The sequence below is a fragment of the Hyla sarda genome, chromosome 9 (assembly GCF_029499605.1).
Source record: "Hyla sarda isolate aHylSar1 chromosome 9, aHylSar1.hap1, whole genome shotgun sequence".
Lineage (NCBI taxonomy): Eukaryota > Metazoa > Chordata > Amphibia > Anura > Hylidae > Hyla > Hyla sarda.
In genome coordinates, this window is record NC_079197.1 from 44,218,775 (window position 1) to 44,238,963 (window position 20,189).

Below are 20,189 nucleotides of genomic sequence, written 5' to 3' on the forward strand. Positions count from 1 at the left end.
GTTATGTTGGACATATGTAGTGGTCAGTGGTAGGGGGTCATGTGTGAAGATCATGGTTATGGGTCCATTTGTGGATGTACCTGTTAAAGAAAGCATCTGTGACGCTTAGGGTATATCTGTCGCTCTCATGTTCATGGGGCATCTGTGACGCTTAGGGTATATCTGTCGCTCTCATGTTCATGGGGCATCTGTGACTGTCACTGTTATGGGGTGAGAGTTGGTACCGTGTTAGCCTTAGAAATATAGAAGATAAGCGATGTTACATTTATTGGTTGGCTTTATAGATTGCAAGCTTTCAAGGCCTGATGAAGGGACCTTAGTGGTCTTTAAAGGGGTACTCCACTGGAAAACCTTTTTTTTAAATCAACTGGTGCCAGAAAGTTAAAAAGATTTGTAAATGACTTCTATAAAAAAAAATATCTTAATCCTTCCAGTACTTATCAGCGGCTGTTATGATCCACAGGAAGTTCTTTTCTTTTTGAATTTCCTTTCTGCCTGACCACAGTGATCTCTGCTGACACCTCTGTCCATTTTAGGAACTGTCCAGGGCAGGAGAGGTTTTCTATGGGGATTTCCTCCTACTCTGGACAGTTCCTAAAATGGACAGAGGTGTCAGCAGAGAGCACTGTGGTCAGGCAGAAAGGAAATTAAAAAAGAAAAGAACTTCCCATGGATCATAACAGCAGCTGATAAGTACTGGAAGGATTAAGATTTTTTTATAGAAGTAATTTACAAATCTGTTCAACTTTCTGGCAACAGTTGATTTAAATTTTTTTTTCCAATGTAGTACCCCTTTAAGCTTGCAATTTATATCCTCTCAGTTAGCCAATAAAGGTATCATTGCTATTTGACTTATCTACTGTTATGGGGAGTATTATAGCTTGTCAGGCTGTAACAGAGCGGCTCTGGGAGAAACTCAGTGGCTGTTCATAGGAACAATAAAAAAAAACTTATAGGGTACGTTCATACGAGTGGATCCACAGCGTATTTTACGCTGCAGATCCACCACTGAGGGACCCCTACAGGGTGCCTTTAGATGTGCCTGCTCGGAGGGGCAATACGCTGCTATGAGCAGACACACTGCTGCGATGTGCGAGTTGTCAAGCATGCGCGGTGTACTCGCACACATCGCGGCCGCTCCCCCTGCTCCCTGAGCTAGGCCGAGAGCAGCCGCGATGTGCGAGTATACTGCGCATGCGCACGGCGACTGGCACATCGCAGTGTGTCTGCTCGTAGTGGAGGATTGCTGCTCCGAACAGGCACCTGTAAAGGCAGCATATAGTGGTCCTTCAGCGGCGGATCCGCAGCGTAATACGCGCTGGAGATCCGCTCTTGTGTACGTACCCAAACTATGTGCCCTCTGCACTACACGGTGCCCTATCCAGCGATTTGGCACATTTGGGGAGATTTATCATTCAAAGTGTACCCTACTCTTTTTTTACCGCCTTTTTTTCTGTCTAACTTTTTCCGTTGCAGCGTGTAATGTATCATTAAGTGTGTACTGTAGTTGATGTATTCCCCGCCAATTTGCTCGGGCAGGAAAAGCTCTAGCTTACACTCTTGTGCTTTGCGTACGGTAGAGAGGTTTTGTACGTGTACTTTTGGTCGGCATACTTTAGCGCCTGGAAATCGGGGTTTGCACTATTTTTTGCGACTTATTCTAAAAGTCGCATATGATAAATAAGGGAGCACTGCATGTCTAAATCGGAAATAGGTGTACTGCTACTCAAAAACCTAGGAAACGTCAGCTACAAATGTCGCACAAATGTCGCTAGTATTACATGACTGCGCCATCACAGCACCAATGATAGACGGAAAATAATGTCTATATTGAATGATAAATCTCCCCGATTGTCTTTCCTTTCTGATGCTCCTGGGAGGCTTGGCAAGGTTCATGGATAAATGTGTTTAAGGTGATTCATAAAATAAATCACCTCTAACACTCTATAGGGGGAGATTTATCAAAACCTGTCCAGAGGAAAAGTTGCTGAGTTGCCCATAGCAACCAATCAGATCGCTTCTTTCAGTTTGCAGAGGCCTTGTAAAAAATGAAAGCAGCGATCTGATTGGTTGCTATGGGCAACTCAGCAACTTTTCCTCTGGACAGGTTTTGATAAATCTCCCCCTCTGTGAGTTCCTAGTCAGACACATTCAGACTTCACACACCACAGAGCAGTGTTTCCCAACCAGGGTGCCTCCAACTGCTGCAAATCTACAATTCCCAGCATGCCCGGACAGCCTTTGGCTGTCCGGGCATGCTGGGAATTGTAGTTTTGCAACAGCTGGAAGCACACTGTTGGGAAACACTGCCACAGAGTATGACAGGTTTTTCACTGAGGCTAAGGCTGCTTCACATCTCGTTTTTGCAAAACGGGTCCCGTATCCCGTTTCTGTACAAAAAACGTATGTCTCCAAACTGGACCGAAACGTATGCAACCGTATATGCCTCCTCACGTTTTTAAACCATATACGGTTTGAAAACTGGATGTCTGTTTGCATACGTTTTAATATGTTTTCCTTGAAAAAAGAAACGGATACGGTTTTATGTTTGTCAACATTTTAAATAAAGTTCTTCTTTTTATTGAATTTCCCCCCCCAAAAAAAAAAAAATAATAATTTTTAACCGTATTGTGCAAACCGGATGTAACCGTACACACATACGGTTCAATACGGTTACCATACAACTCCATTTTAAAATAACCGCATATGGGTTGTATCTGTTTTTTCACTCACCGGGACACAAAACCATAGTAGACTATGGTTTTGTGTACGGGTAAAAACCATATAAACCCGTAAATGATGCAAAACGTACACAACCTGATGCTACGGTTGGCATACGGTTTACAATGAAATGCCTATGTATACGGTTTGCAATACGGTTCGATACGTTTTTTTATTCAATGAAACCGGATACGGCAACCGTATTGCAAAAACGAGATGTGAATGCAGCCAAACAGAGTTCGTCATAGCAGTTTTATAGGTGCCCCATGTTATGTGCGGATAGGGGCAGTAGATACTGCTGTACAGTTATAACAACCTGCCATTCATTCAGCAGTAGGAATTCCAAGTAGAAATCGCTCTGTAATGAGCGTCTTAGAAGTTATTAAAGCAGAAGATGGAATGTGCTTTTTCAACTTTTAATTTGACATTGTATTTAGTCCTTCTCAACAGCCCAGATGGTAAGTCACTGATCTTTGCATGGGTGGGGACATAACAACTACAACAATACTGACACAAAGTGAAGAAAATGCTGTTTGTGGCTGGCAAGGCAGTTTCATGATGAGGAAATAGACAAACAAGAAGTAACAAATTAACGGCAACAGTAACAACGTGAGTGATTCTAGATATCAACCACATCTGTATCTGAGCGAATAGCTGCGGCTATGCTGAGTTCTGTCCTGCCTGCTATAGGACTAGAGCCTTGGAAGACACGGCCCATTATAAAAGTATCATGTAAACTAGCAAATCTCTAAGCTTCTTTCACACTACATGTGAGGCTACGATACATACGGACGTTAAAGGGGTACTCCACCCCTAGAATCTTATCCCCTATCCAAAGGATAGGGGAAAAGATGTCAGATCGTCGCGGTCCCGCTGCTGGGGATCCCCGGGATTGCCGCTGTGGCACTGCGCTATGATTACTGTACAGAGTGAGTTCGCTCTGTGCGTAATGACGGGCGATACAGGGGACTGAGCAGCGTGACGTCATGGCTCCGCCCCTCATGACATCACGGCATGCCCCCTTAAAGGGATTGTGCGCTACCCTGCAGTTCGGAGCTCCGCTCACAGCGTCCGGAAGTTCAATACTCTGAACGCTGTGTGCAGGCTTCCGTGTTCGCAGCCGCCTGGCGTGACGTCATGCCCGGCCCCTTCATGACCTCTTGCCCGCCCCCTCGTGATGTCTCGCCCGCCCCCTCGTGATGTCTCGCCCGCCCCCTCAACGAAAGTCTATGGGAAGGGGCCTGGTCGCTGTCACGCCCCCTTCCCATAGACTTTGGTGGAGGGGGCGGGCGTGACGTCACGAGGGGGCGGGCGAGACATCACGAAGGGGCCGGGCGTGACGTCACACCCGGCGGCTGCGAACACGGAAGCCCGCACACAGCGTTCGGAGTAATGAACTTCCGGACGCTGTGAGCGGAGCTCCGAACTGCAGGGCAGCGCACAACCCCTTTAATACATGCCCCCTCCCATAGACTCGTATTGAGGGGGCGGGCCGTGACGTCATGAGGGGCGGAGCCATGATGCCACGCTGCTCCGTCCCCTGTATCGCCCGCCATTACATGCAGAGTGAACTCGCTCTGTGCAGTAATGACAGCGGGGTGCCACAGCGGCAATCCCGGGGGTCCCCAGCAGCGGGACCGCCGCAATCTGACATCTTATCCCCTATCCTTTGGATAGGGGATAAGATGTCTAGGGGCGAAGTACGCCTTTAAGAGCTCTTTTTTATTATTTCTTTAACGCCATTAACGTACATTATTGTAATGGAGCCTAACAGGAGTCATAACAAGCAAAGAGGATCCCATTCACTTGAATGGGATTCCACTAACGTCCGTTATGACTCCCGTTATTCCGCCGGAAGATAGCAGGAGAAAAAGACGTCGCAAGCACAAATATTTCTCCCGCAATCTTCTTACGGCCGTCACACTACCGGGCACAAACGGTGTTGTGAAAGTTAAATGTATCATTTGCAGTATTATGCATGCAGATGTAAAGTCACAAAGCAGTTACTTATTATGGAATTGAATGTTAAGAAATGTCTCTTATTCAGAGTGTTGGAAATTATCTTAGACTTCTACATCCTGCTCCAAGTCAAAAATTATTCATAAGAAATATTATTGTAAATATTTTTTATAATCTGAATATTATTTTATTTAAATTTTCCTAAGCAGAGTACAATGTGGGTTGCTTGAAGGGAAACTGCCATCACAATCAAACTATGTTAAAGGAGATTTTTGGCAAAAATTAACTTATCACCTTTCCACAGGATAGAGGATAAGTAACTGATCACGGGGGGTCTGACCGCTGGTACCCCTGCGATCACCGAGACGGGACCCAGGTGGCATTCACTTTATTCAATTCTATGGGAGGGCCGAAAAGACCCAAGTACAGCATTCGGGCATCATCAACGCTCCAATAGGAATGGAGCATGTGCTGTCTACCGGTAGATGACATGTGCTCCTCACTGAGAGAGCCGGGTTCCCTTCCTAGAGATTGCAGGGGGTCCTGGCGGTCAGATTCCCTGTGATCAGCTACGTATCCCCTATACTGTGAATAGGGGATAAGTTAACTTTTGCCAGGGTTCTTCTTTAACTACTGGTATCATGATTTTGTGACAGGTCCATTGATCACAATCAGCTTTGTCTAACTGTAAAGTTCTACTATGTTTTAGAGAAAATGTTAAAATGTTAATACTTTAACCAATGTTATGTGCCAGGTTTGGGGGCAGATGTCTGCTGGATAAATCCCCTTTGGATTCACTATGATTGGCAGGCCCCTCTATTTGTGTATAGAAAGAGTCCTGTCAATCATAGTGAACCAGATGGAAGAAGTTAGGAGAATGCTTCTACCTGAGCCCGACACAACCCACTCTTAAAGCTTAGTTTTCTCTAAGACACTACATTGCTTTAAAGTTGTACATACTGGAGATGAATATGATTCTCCAACCTATTATTAGTGATGAGGGGCATAGGCCATATTCAAATGTGATATTTCATGAATATTTGGACCTATATTCGAGGATTTCGCATATTCGTTCACTTTTTTTTCCCATGCGAAATTCAAAAAAATATTTGCAACGTGCGAATGTGCGATTATATCTTTCAACTAACTACCTTCCTATTGGTTGCTAGGAATGGTGCTAACCTCTGACAACTGTATTTGCTTCCTTCTCATTGGCCCACAAGCTTAAAGAAGGAAGGGATCATATTTGCCGTCTTTGGACCACCACCTGGAAGCAGGGAGGGATGATCACTTTTTATTTACTCTGTACACATCATTGTGATATGTACTGTGAAAAATATTAAAAAAATAATATTCGTCATAACGAATATAATTTGCGATATTCTAAATATACGCAAAATTGCGAAGTGCCGATATTCACAAAAAAATGTACTTTTATTTTGCAGCATGTTCTTAAGACATGAGATATGCCAATAACATATTTTACATTTTCTACTTTTTCAGCTGCCTCAACTTTAGACCACTCCAAGCTGAGTAACTGGCAACAGCAGCCTGTAAATGTATTCCTGTCCTCTAAACGTCCTCCCTGCGTAGAGGAGCTTCATCAAGAAGCTGAACTCAACCTACAGAGTCTACTCCAAGGTAGGAGAAACTATCTTTACATTATGTTTACAATAGAGAAAATAAACGGTAGCACTCAACTATCTCTATATTACCTTCACAGCATAGAAAATGAACGGTAGCACTCAACTATCTCTTCATTACCTTCAAAACATAGAAAATGAACGGTAGCACTCAAGTATCTATACATTACCTTCACAATATAGAAAATGAATGGTAGCACTCAACTATCTCTACATTACTTTCACAAAATAGAAAATGAACGGTAGCACTCAACTATCTCTACTTTACCTTCACAACATAGAAAATGAACGGTAGCACTCAACTATCTCTACTTTACCTTCACAACATAGAAAATGAACGGTAGCCCTTAACTATCTCTACATTACCTTCACAACATAGAAAATGAATGGTAGTACTCAACTATCTCTACATTTCCTTCACAATATAGAAAATGAACAGTAGCATTCAACTATCTCTACATTACCTTCACAACATAGAAAATGAATGGTAGCACTCAACTATCTCTTCATTACCTTCACAACATAGAAAATGAATGGTAGCACTCAACTATCTCTACATTACCTTCACAACATAGAAAATGAACGGTAGCACTCAACTATCTCTACATTACTTTCACAACATAGAAAATGAACGGTAGCATTCAACTATCTCTACATTACCTTCACAACATAGAAAATGAACGGTAGCACTCAACTATCTCTACATTACTTTCACAACATAGAAAATGAACGGTAGCATTCAACTATCTCTACATTACCTTCACAACATAGAAAATGAACGGTAGCACTCAACTATCTCTTCATTACCTTCATAACAGAGAAAATGAATTGTAGCACTCAACTATCTCTTCATTACCTTCATAACATAGAAAATGAACGGTAGCACTCAAATATCTCTACATTACCTTCATAACATAGAAAATGAACGGTAGCACTCAACTATCTCTTCATTACCTTCACAACATAGAAAATGAACGGTAGCACTCAACTATCTCTACATTACCTTCACAACATGGAAAATGAACGGTAGCACTCAACTATGACTTAATTACCTTCACAACATAAAAAATGAACGGTAGCACTCAACAATCTCTACATTACCTTCACAACATAGAAAATGAATGATAGAACTTACCTATCTCTACATCACATTCACAACATGGAAAATGACGGTAGCACTCAACTATCTCTACATTACCTTCACAACATAGAAAATGAACAGTAGCACTCAACTATCTCTACATTATCTTCACAACATAGAAAATGAACGGTAGCACTCAACTATCTCTACATTACCTTCACAACATAGAAAATGAACAGTAGCACTCAACTATCTCTTCATTACCTTCACAATATAGAAAATGAACAGTAGCACTCAACTATGTCTTCTTTACCTTCACAACATAGAAAATAAACGGTAGCACTCAACTATCTCTACATTACCTTCACAACATAGAAAATGAACAGTAGCACTCAACTATCTCTTCATTACCTTCCCAACATAGAAAATGAACGGTAGCACTCAACTATCTCTACATTACCTTCACAACATAGAAAATGAACGGTAGCACTCAACTATCTCTACATTACCTTTACAACATAGAAAATGAACGGTAGCATTCAACTATCTCTACATTACCTTCACAACATAGAAAATGAACGGTAGCACTCAACTATCTCTTCATTACCTTCACAACATAGAAAATGAACAGTAGCACTCAACTATCTCTTCATTACCTTCACAACATAGAAAATGAACGGTAGCACTCAACTATGTCTTCTTTACCTTCACAACATAGAAAATAAACGGGAGCACTCAACTATCTCTACATTACCTTCACAACATAGAAAATGAACAGTAGCACTCAACTATCTCTTCATTACCTTCCCAACATAGAAAATGAAAAGTAGCACTCAACTATCTCTACATTACCTTCACAACATAGAAAATGAACGGTAGCACTCAACTATCTCTACATTACCTTTACAACATAGAAAATGAACGGTAGCCCTTAACTATCTCTACATTACCTTCACAACATAGAAAATGAACGGTAGCACTCAACTATCTCTACATTACCTTCACAACATAGAAAATGAACGGTAGCACTCAACTATCTCTACTTTATCGTCACAACATAGAAAATGAACGGTAGCACTCAACTATCTCTACATTACCTTCACAACATGGAAAATAAATGGTGGCACTCAACCTTGAAGATTAAAACTTAATTTTTACAGTTCATTTTCTCTAATGTAATGATTTGGATCTTTTGCATAAATTTTTCCCGTTGGATGTGCACCCCCTTAGTATATTATACCTGTCTGCAGTTTGTTGTCTTCTGGGTGCTGGTTCTGTTCTGCAGGCTCAAGCTGGTCCTCTTCCTCTTTTGGCAGTATTTTTGGGGATTAGTAGTGCCAACCTGTGTCTTTCTCTCAGCCTAGTGTGTATCTTTACATTATGCACTCTTGGGCCATATGCCAAAACTCATCATACATTTGGGCAGTGTCATACAAGGTGCAGTGGGGACCTTATTGGAATTTTTTTTTATTTTTGCTAACCTGGGTTCATACCCCACAACCATCATCCTAGAACATTACAACTTAAAGCGTGTTACCTCAGCTCATTCCCACCTTGTAAGGGAGAAGTACAACCCATTACCCACAACAAATCTGCATACATTGCCATAAATGTAGAGTAGGGGAGTCCTGTGCATGTTTGCAAAGATCATAGATAAAGGATACAGGCTCAAACTGGTCCTCCTCCTCGTATACGGCTTGGGCTGCCTCTAACGTATGTATACCAGGGGGAATATCTGTGGCAAATGGAAAAAGGTTTTTCTCCCTTAATAACGTTGTCAGATACAGTAAATTGTTACTGCAAAATATGAACATTTACATAGGAAAACATTTTCTATCTTTTGCAAAATGCATAAATGTATTATTAGCTTATAACAGATGTGACATCGCCAGGATTTTGTCAGGAGACTTGATATTACTCATAATATCTCCACTGAACATGTATTACATTACAGTCTTAACTACATAAAGGGGGCAGCTATGGGTGGGACAACATCTGTCCATAGATACAATTTTATAATAAATAGGACCCAGAACAGTGTTTCCCAACCAGGGTGCCTCCAGTTGTTGCAAAACTACAACTCCCAGCAGGCTGTCCGGGCATGCTGGGAATTGTAGTTTTGCAGCAGCTGGAGGCACCCTGGTTGGGAAACACTGCTGTGATGTGCGAGTTGTCGCGCATGCGCGATGTACTCGCACACATCGCTCCCCCTGCTCCCTGAGCTAGGCCGAGAGCAGCCGCAATGTGCGCATATACTGCGCATGCGCATGGCGACTTGCACATCGTAGCGGAGGATTGCTGCTCCGAGCAGGCACCTGTAAAGGCAGCCTACAGTGGTCCTTCAGTGGCGGATCCACAGTGTAATACGCGATGGGGATCCGCTCGTGTGAACGTACCCAAACTATGTGCCCTCTGCACTACACAGCGCCCTATCCAGCGATTTGGCACATTGTCTTTCCTTTCTGATGATCCTGGGAGGCTTGGCAAGGTTCACGAATAAATGTGTTTAAAGGGGTACTCCGGTGGAAAACTTTTTTTTTTTTTAAATCAACTGGTGCCAGAAAGTTAAACAGATTTGTAAATGACTTCTATTAAAAAATCTTAATCCTCTCAGTACTTATTAGCTACAGAGGAAATTATTTTCTTTTTGGAACACAGTGATCTCTGCTGAATCACGAGAACAGTGCTTTCTGCTGAGATCTCTGTCCATTTTAGGAACTGACCAGAGCAGCATATGTTTGCTATGGGGATTTTCTCCTACTCTGGACAGTTCTTAAAATGGACAGAGATGTCAGCAGAGAGCACTGTGCTCGTGATGTCAGCAGAGAGCTCTGTGTTCCAAAAAGAAAATAATTTCTTCTGTAGTATTCAGCAGCTAATAAGTACTGGAAGGATTAAGATTTTTTAATAGAAGTAAATTACAAATCTGTTTAACGTTCTGGCCCCAGTTGATTTAAAAAAAAAAAAGGTTTCCACCGGAGTGCCCATTTAAGGTGATAAATAAAATAAATCTAACACTTGATGTGTGTTCCTAGTCAGACTCATTCAGACTTCCCACATCACGGAGCAGTGTTTTCCAACCAGGGTGCCTCCAGCTGCTGCAAAACTAGATGCTGGGAGTTGTAGTTTTGCAACAGCTGGAGGCACCCTGGTTGGGAAACACTGACCTAGAATAATAAGTAATTCTTTCTTTAAGATCTGAGAACTTTAGGAATGAACTGTGGTCACCCCCTAGGGATGCCCAGACCCTCCAAAGATATTCTTAGGTAACATACCATCACATGCACATAACACATTTCACAGTCATTACATGTTATCCACAGAAGTCATCTCTTTCCTAAGAATTTAAAGGAAACTATTTTTTTGTTTAAGCACAACTCTCGGCCCTGGTAATGACTCTCTGGGGGGGACTCAATGTTAAGGACACAAGCCACATTTCTTCCTTCCTCACCAATACAGTCAGCAGTTTTTCCGATCAGTAAATCTGCCAAGAGGCCTCATTCACATCTTCGCTTCCTAGTAATTCTCTCCTTTGTTTTCACAGTACTATATGTTTTAGCTAATGTACTGCAGGGACACCATAAAAGAGAATAGTTTGAAACAGAGAATCCATAAGAAATACATTGATGAACCAGATGTGTTTAATGGGCCGCCAAGTGAACTGCCCAAAAACAGAATAGATCCTGTAACCAAAAAAGTTCCCAAAAATACATGTGGCAAGAACACAAAATTGGTCACCTCAGTGTAACTCTTGGTCCATTTTTGTACATTCTTGTATATAACATACAGGAACATACTATGCAATATATATGCATAGACCTACCTACCTGTAGAACATATTTCATGCCACCATCAATCAGGTCTCGGAGCTCTTATAAATGGCTGCTTAAAGGGGTACTCCGGTGGAAAACATTATTTTTTTTTTAAATCAACTGGTGCCAGAAAGTTAAACAGATTTGTAAATGATTTCTATTAAAAAATCTTTACCCTTCCAGTACTTTTTAGCAGCTGTATGCTACAGAAGAAATTCTTTTCTTTTTGAATTTCTTTTTTGTCATGTCCACAGTGCTCTCTGCTGACACCTCTGTCTGTGTCAGGAACTGTCCAGGGCAGCATAGGTTTGCAATGGGGATTTTCTCCTGCTCTGGACAGTTCCTGATATGGGCATCAGGTGTCAACAGAGAGCACTGTGGAAAACACAAAAAAGAAATTCAAAAAGAAAAGAGTTTTCTCTGTAGCATACAGTTGCTAAAATGTACTGGAAAGGTAAATATTTTTTAATAGAAATCATTTACAAATTTGCTTAACTTTCTGGTACCAGTTGATTTAAAGAAGAATTTTTATTTTCCACCGCAGTACCCCTTTAAAGGGGTATTCGCCCATAGACATCTTATCCCCTATGCTTTGGATAGGGGATAACATGTCTATGGGCAGAATACCCCTTTACCAGCGCTTATGGGACTGAAACAATAATGGCCTGTCCTTGAATATAGTCCCCGGTCAGTCAGAAGAACAGAGGGGTTGCAATGGCGTCAAATGAACAGGGCTGAACTGTAGTATCAGTATGCACAGTTGCCCTTTCATTCTAGTTGTCAGCAGAACGTTTATTTAGTCAATAGCTATCAGTACTAATCCCTACATACATATGAAGTTTCAGCTGGGCTTAACGTTTATCAGTTCTAAATGGGGATAGGGGAGGTAGGCTGCTACCAGACAGCTCCGACTTCGGCCTATCTCTTTAAATAGAAATGGGTCAGGCAGTTGACATCATTTGTTGGGGGAGAGTTGGGAGGCCTGTATATACATGAGATGGTTGTACAGTCCCACTGAAATTGTCAAGGTCGGAATTCTTTTCACTCATATGTATTGGAGCCTTTATTTATTGGAAACTCCTTTAAGTTCAGCATCATCAATACCTCTTTAATTGTGAAAACCCTTGTGACACTGGTAGAAATGATGGAGTGATCAAAAATCAATATGGTACAACCTGAACTAGTACTGTTGCTGTTGACCAGTTAGTGAACAGTAATAGTAACGTTCTGGTGTTTTTGGACCAATGATTCAGGTTCTATTTCTAATTTTGGATTAAAGGCTGACTAAATTGTAGGCCTGAACAGATATGTTTTAGCTTTAAACTAGTTTTTAGAAAGATTCCCTAATGTTTTTGACATTTTGCTTAAAGGGATAGCCCCGCCCCCTTATGACATCATGCCCCTCCCCTCAATGCAAGTCTATGGGAGGGGGCGTGATGGTTGTCACGCCCCTTCCCATAGACTTGCATTGATGGGGCGGGGCGTGATGTCGTGAGGGGGCGTGGTTATGACGTCACAAGCTCCTGGCACGGACTCCAGCATTCGGAACAATTTGTTCCAAACACTGAGCAGCGGAGTACCCCTTTAAGGGAGACCATGCAGTGCTTATAAGGGGGGGGGGTTGATTATGTGTCAAGAATTTGTTACTTAAATCACTAAAAGAGGCGAACAGTCTGTGTGCTTATTCATGCCTGAATATTAACAGCAGGTAAAAAAAAAAAAATAAGTCATCTATACAATTCAAAGGTTCTAAAAATATCTAAAGATAGCGAAAGAGAGAAATGTATTGAAGCTACAACTGCAGTCAAGACAGTCACGGAACAAACTTATAATTATATTGCATTACATCAGGCAAATGCCAGCCAATATAAATTCAGATTTCTTGTGTCTTCGTCCAACTGGTATGACCTGGGACCACCTATAACTATGACAGTCATACCAGTACTATATGGAATTGTCAATTGTTGTCCACTGAAAAGGTCTTACACTGATCCCGAGAATGGTACAATCGCTCCAGTTCTTCTATCACACAGATTGATAATGTGGTCCTATATGCAAAAGTGCATAATCTACATAAATCCAGGAAACCTGAACGCTCATGCTGAAATATCCACTAGCTCTAAGCTAGAAGAGACTTCAACAGCAGTTAATGCTGGTTTGCCATAAACTGGTATTAATCTGGCAAATATGGATGACCATGCCCCTTTCCCATAGGCTATGCCCCTTTGCCAAAAACCACCTCCCCTTTCCCATAGGCCATGCCCCTTTGCCGGAAACCACCTCCCCTTTCCCATAGGCCATGCCCCTTTGCCGGAAACCACCTCCCCTTTCCCATAGGCCATGCCCCTTTTCTGGAAAACACCTCCCCTTTCCCATAGGCCATACCCCTTTTCCGGAAACCACCTCCCTTTCCCATAGGTCATGCCCCTTTGCCAAAAACATCCTCCCCTTTCCCATAGGCCATGCCCCTTTGCCAAAAACCACCTCTCCTTTCCCATAGGCCATGCCCCTTTTCCGGAAACCACCTCCCCTTTCCCATAGGTCATGCCCCTTTGCCGGAAACCCCCTCCCCTTTCCCATAGGCCATGCCCCTTTTCCGGAAACCCCCTCCCCTTTCCCATAGGCCATGCCCCTTTGCCGAAAACCACCTCCCCTTTCCCATAGGCCATGCCCCTTTTCCGAAAACCACCTCCCCTTTCCCATAGGCCATGCCCCTTTTCCAGAAACTCCCTCCCCTTTCCCATAGGCAATGCCCCTTTGCCGAAAACCACCTCCCCTTTCCCATAGGCCATGCCCCTTTTCCGGAAACCACCTCCCTTTCCCATAGGTCATGCCCCTTTGCCAAAAACCACCTCCCCTTTCACATAGGCCATGCCCCTTTGCCAAAAACCACCTCCCCTTTCCCATAGGCCATGCCCCTTTGCAGGAAACCACCTCTCCTTTCCCATAGGCCATGCCCCTTTTCCGGAAACCACCTCCCCTTTCCCATAGGCCATGCCCCTTTGCCGGAAACCACCTCCCATTTCCCAGAGGCCATGCCCCTTTTCCGAAAGGCACCTCCCCTTTCCCATAGGCCATGCCCCTTTTCCGGAAACTCCCTCCCCTTTCCTATAGGCCATGCCCCTTTGCCGAAAACCACCTCCCCTTTCCCATAGGCCATGCCCCTTTTCCAGAAACCACCTCCCCTTTCCCATAGGCCATGCCTCTTTTCTGGAAACCACCTCACCTTTCCCATAGGCCATACCCCTTTTCCGGAAACCACCTCCCCTTTCCCAAAGGCCATGCCCCTTTGCCAGAAACCACCTCCCCTTTCCCATAGGCCATGCCCCTTTTCCAGAAACCACCTCCCCTTTCCCATAGGCCATGCCCCTTTTCTGGAAACCACCTCCCCTTTCCCATAGGCCGTGCCCCTTTTCCGGAAACCACCTCCCCTTTCCCATAGGCCATGCCCCTTTGCCAGAAACCACCTCCCCTTTCCCATAGGCCATGCCCCTTTTCCGGAAACCACCTCCCCTTTCCCATAGGCCATGCCCCTTTAGCAAGTGCCACCGCAAACAGCAAACAATCGCACAATATCTACAGCTGCAAAACTTTAGTGATTATTTGACGCTTTGCCAGTCAGGAAAAATTGCAATTGATTACTTCCCCCCTATATCTATGGTTAAAACCCAAGTGCATTTCCCAAGTAACAATAAAATAAAATGTAAATTTAATGTTAAGCCATTTGTATTTGTTTGTGTTAAATTGTAACCTAAAATAATGCCTAAAAATTCATCCTGCAGAACAAATGAAACAAAACTATTTCACCCAGAGACCAAAGCAGCTCTGGACATCGGGACCAGTTATTAGCTAAGAATAGGTCAAGTATAGGCCTAATTTTCATTGTGAGTGTGGGACCTTATAGTAGCGATATGTTTTTTCACCCTGCGGACCTCCAGATGTTGCAAAACTACAACTCCCAGCATGCCCGGACAGCCATCGGCTGTCCGGGCATGCTGGGAGTTGTAGTTTTGAAACATCTGGAGGTCCGCAGGTTGAAGACCACTGCTTTACAGGATCCACTTATTGTGCTGCCTATGTGGACTCACTCTATGTTTCTTTTCCCTATTGTCAGCATATGACCAGACTGAGATTAGATGCCTAACTGTTAATTATTTGGTAAATCATCCTAGGGTTAAAGGGGGTACTCCGGAGGAAAACTTTTTTTTTTTTTTTTTTAAACCAACTGGTGCCAGTTTGTAAATTCCTTTGATTAAAAAATCTTAATCTTTCCAGTACTTTTTAGGGTCTGTATACTACAGAGGAAATGGTTTTCTTTTTGGAACACAGTGCTCTCTGCTGACATCATGACCACAGTGCTCTCTGCTGACATCATGACCACAGTGCTCTCTGCTGACATCTCTGTCCATTTTAGGAACTGTCCAGAGCAGCATATGTTTGCTATGGGGATTTTCTCCTACTCTGGACAGTTCCTAAAATGGACAGAGGTGTCAGCAGAGAGCATTGTGCTCGTGATGTAATGTGTTCCAAAAAGAAAAGAATTTCCTCTGTAGTATTCAGCAGCTAAGAAGTACTGGAAGGATTAAGATTTTGTTCAATAGAAGTCATTTACAAATCTGGTTAACTTTCTGGCACCAATTGATTTAAAAATAAAAAAAAATAAGTTTTCCACGGGAGTACCCCTTTAAGGCCATTACGTTTATCTGGGCAATACCTTAGATGATTCTATGGTACACTCATACTTTATTTACACACTGCCTGCCCATCCCATGATGATGTTACATTCATCTAGTGGCAGAAATGCGTAGGGATTATACGATTATGGTATTGATGACATTGAGTTATGTCTTTTAACTGTACCTACCTATAGGTTTATTCCTATTTTTGCTTGGTAATCAGTGACCACTGCTTCTGTCCCTGGCTGAAATAGTTTATTACATACTGCATACACTCATGATTGGATAGTTTCATTGATACTTAAAGGGGTTCTCCAGTGAAAAACTTTTTATTTTTTTATTTTTTTTATCAACTCGTGCCAGAAAGTTAAACAGATTTCTAAATTACTTCTATTAAAAAATCTTAATCCTTCCTGTACTTATTAGCTGCTGAATACTACAGTGGAAATTATTTTCCGTTTGAAACACATAGCTGTCTGCTGACATCAAGAGCACAGTGCTCTCTGCTGACATCTCTGTCCATTTTAAGAACAGGTCCAGGGTAAAAGGAAATCCCCATAGCAAACATATGCTGTTCTGGACAGTTCCTAAAATGGACAGAGATGTCAGCAGAGAGCACTGTGCTCATGATGTCAGCAGACAGCTCTGTGTTTCAAAAAAGAATAGAATTTCCGCTATAGTATTCAGCAGCTAATAAGTACAGGAAGGATTAAGATTTTGTAATAGAAGTAATTTAGAAATCTGTTTAACTTTCTGGCACCAGTTGATTAAAAAGAAAAAAAAAGACGTTTTTCCCCGGAGTACCCCTTTAAGTAAAAGTTATGTTTTAGGTGTTTCCAAATATTTTGTTTTTGCTTATTTCTGTTGGAAGTGGATACCCTTACAATTTCTACCCTTGTTATGTAAAACGAAAGGTTATACCACAAAAAAAAAAACTTTTTCGGTTCCCCTTTTATTTCTAAACAGCTTCTCTGCCATGCATTTCCCACGATAATCTCTCCTTTAGGCACAAATATTTTGCAGTCTAGCACCTGTGAATCTGTTGCGAGACTACAGCCAATTATTTGTTTCTCTAACATTTCCCTGTTGGAAACACCAAGTAAAGATAAGTATAGGACAGATGTAGGCGATGTAAGCAATTGTTTTGACATCATTTAGGAACTTGCAGCATTCAGCAGTTTGGTGTTCTTCTTCTACCCGAACAATATCCCTTTGTCATCATCTCTTGTCATTTTGTGTCAAAAGGCAGCACAGGCCATGCAGCTTATCAGGAACAGGTTCTGTAAGCAGAATTTTTAGGCTAAGGAGAGGAAGGTGTTTCAGCCAAGAAAAAGCGCACCTTCTACAGAGAGTATATGGTTAATACTGGTAGAACTATTTGTGATGTCCCAGTACAGGACATGGTCCTGCACTACACTTAGGCCCTGTCATGTTGAGTCCCTCGGTGACCGGGGGGGCTCTCCTGCAGTGACTCCCCTGCTGTTATTATAGTGTATTATAATGTAATAGGATTATAGTCAGTGTGTCAATGTATAGGACCTTTGGAGGACTCCAATAAATGTCTAAAGGACCTGTGGAATGTCACATGTTATGTTTATGTTATCACATGTTACCCAGAGAGCACCATTTTAACACATGACCCGCAGCTTGACCTATGGCCTTCTAGTAAAGCCCCCCTTCATAAGGAAGGGAGGTGCTGCAATCTGCCTCTTTTGCTGCTGAGGAACAGAGAGACCAGAAGTCTCAGTGCTAGTGTCCACCTACCTGGAAGGCCTCAAATCTACAGTCATTCCATAGTTACATAGTTCCATAGTTAGTACGGTTGAAAAAAGACATATGTCCATCAAGTTCAACCAGGGAATTAAGGGGTAGGGGTGTTGCGCGATATTGGGGAAGGGATGGGATTTTATATTTCTTCATAAGCATTAATGTTACTTTGTTCCAGGAATGTTTCTAATCCTGTTTTAAAGCTGTAAATTTTTCCTGCTATGACCAGTTCCTGAGGTAGACTGTTCCAAAAATTCACAGTCCTCACGGTAAAGAAGGCGTGTCGCCCCTTGAGTCTAAACCTTTTCTTCTCCTGACGGAGGGAGTGCCCCCTCGTCCTTTGGAGGGGTTTAACCTGGAACAGTTTTTCTCCATATTTTTGTATGGGCCATTTATATACTTATATACGTTTATCATATCCCCCCCTTAGACGTCTCTTCTCAAGACTAAACAATTGTAACTCCTTTAATCGCTCCTTATAGCTAAGATGTTTCATGCCCCATATTAGTTTAGTCGCGTGTCTCTGCACCCTTTCCAGTTCCACAGTGTCCCTTTTATGGACTGGTGACCAAAACTGATCAGCATATTCCAGGTGAGGCCGTACCAATGCTTTATAAAGGGGGAGTATTATGTCCCTGTCCCTTGAGTCCATGCCTCTTTTTATAAATGACAATATCCTGCCGGCCTTGGAAGCAGCAGCCTGACATTGCATGCTATTCTGTAGTCTGCGATCTACAAGTACACCCAGATCCTTCTCTACCAGTGACTCTGCCAGTTTAATCCCCCCTAAGACATACGATGCATGCAGGTTATTAGTACCCAGATGCATAACTTTACATTTATCCACATTGAACCTCATTTGCCAAGTGGATGCCCAGACACTTAGTCTATCCAAGTCATCTTGTAACTTATACACATCCTCTATAGACTGTACCGTGCTACAAAGCTTGGTGTCATCTGCAAAGATAGAAACAGAGCTGTTAATACCATCCTCTATATCATTGATAAATAAATTAAACAACAGCGGGCCCAGTACTGAACCTTGGGGTACACCACTAATAACCGGGGACCAATCAGAGTACGAATCATTGACCACCACTCTCTGGGTACGATCCATGAGCCAGTGTTCAATCCAGTTACAAACTAAAATTTCCAAAACCAAAGACCTTAACTTACCTGTCAGACGTCTATGAGGGACAGTATCAAACGCTTTAGCAAAATCCAGAAACACTATATCCACAGCCATTCCTCTGTCAAGGCTTCTACTCACCTCTTCATAAAAGCAAATTAGATTGGTTTGACAACTTCTATCCTTAGTAAACCCCTTAGACAACTTCTATCCTTAGTAAACCCATTCCAGTAAGTAAGGTGTTACGCCTAGCGCTCCGGGTCCCCGCTCCTCCCCGGAGCGCTCACGGCGTCTTTCTCCCTGCAGCTCCCCGGTCAGTCCCGCTGACCGGGAGCGCTGCTCTGTCATGGCCGTTGGGGATGCGATTCGCACAGCGGGACGCGCCCGCTCGCGAATCGCATCCCAGGTCACTTACCCGTTCCCGTCCCCTGCTGTCATGTGCTGGCGCGCGCGGCTCCGCTCTCTAGGGCGCGCGCGCGCCAGCTCCCTGAGACTTAAAGGGCCAGTGCACCAATGATTGGTGCCTGGCCCAATTTGCTTAATTCACTCCCTCCGCTGCAGCGCTCCGGTCACGTCCTCTGACCCGGGGCGCTGCGATCCCGCTGCCAGCCGGGATGCGATTCGCGATGCGGGTAGCGCCCGCTCGCGATGCGCACCCCGGCTCCCCTACCTGACTCGCTCCCCGTCTGTTCTGTCCCGGCGCGCGCGGCCCCGCTCCCTAGGGCGCGCGCGCGCCGGGTCTCTGCGATTTAAAGGGCCACTGCGCCGCTGATTGGCGCAGTGGTTCCAATTAGGGTAATCACCTGTGCACTTCCCTATATTACCTCACTTCCCTTGCACTCCCTTGCCGGATCTTGTTGCCTTAGTGCCAGTGAAAGCGTTCCTTGTGTGTTCCTTGCCTGTGTTTCCAGACCTTCTGCCGTTGCCCCTGACTACGATCCTTGCTGCCTGCCCCGACCTTCTGCTACGTCCGACCTTGCTTCTGCCTACTCCCTTGTACCGCGCCTATCTTCAGCAGCCAGAGAGGTGAGCCGTTGCTAGTGGATACGACCTGGTCACTACCGCCGCAGCAAGACCATCCCGCTTTGCGGCGGGCTCTGGTGAAAACCAGTAGTGGCTTAGAACCGGTCCACTAGCACGGTCCACGCCAATCCCTCTCTGGCACAGAGGGTCCACTACCTGCCAGCCGGCATCGTGACAGTAGATCCGGCCATGGATCCCGCTGAGGTTCCCCAGCATTCCATCTCTGATCTCACCACGGTGGTCGCCCAGCAATCCCGACAGATCGCCCATCTAACCCACCAGCTGTCGGAAATGTCCACCATTGTGCACCAACTTCAGTCGCAACTGCAGCAACAACCATCTCCTCCGCCAGCTCCAGCACCCCTTCCGCAGCGAGTG

General features: G+C 43.7%; 1 protein-coding gene across 2 annotated transcripts in view; it reads left to right on the forward strand.

The window, feature by feature from the left end:
- NHSL2 (NHS like 2) overlaps positions 1 to 20,189 on the forward strand; it is a 148,564-nt gene that overhangs the window by 89,057 nt on the left and 39,318 nt on the right. For both annotated transcript variants that reach the window (XM_056540632.1, XM_056540633.1), the window contains exon 2: positions 6,184 to 6,321. In XM_056540632.1, the coding sequence (XP_056396607.1) occupies positions 6,184 to 6,321 (138 nt within the window). The remainder of the gene's footprint in view (positions 1 to 6,183; positions 6,322 to 20,189) is intronic.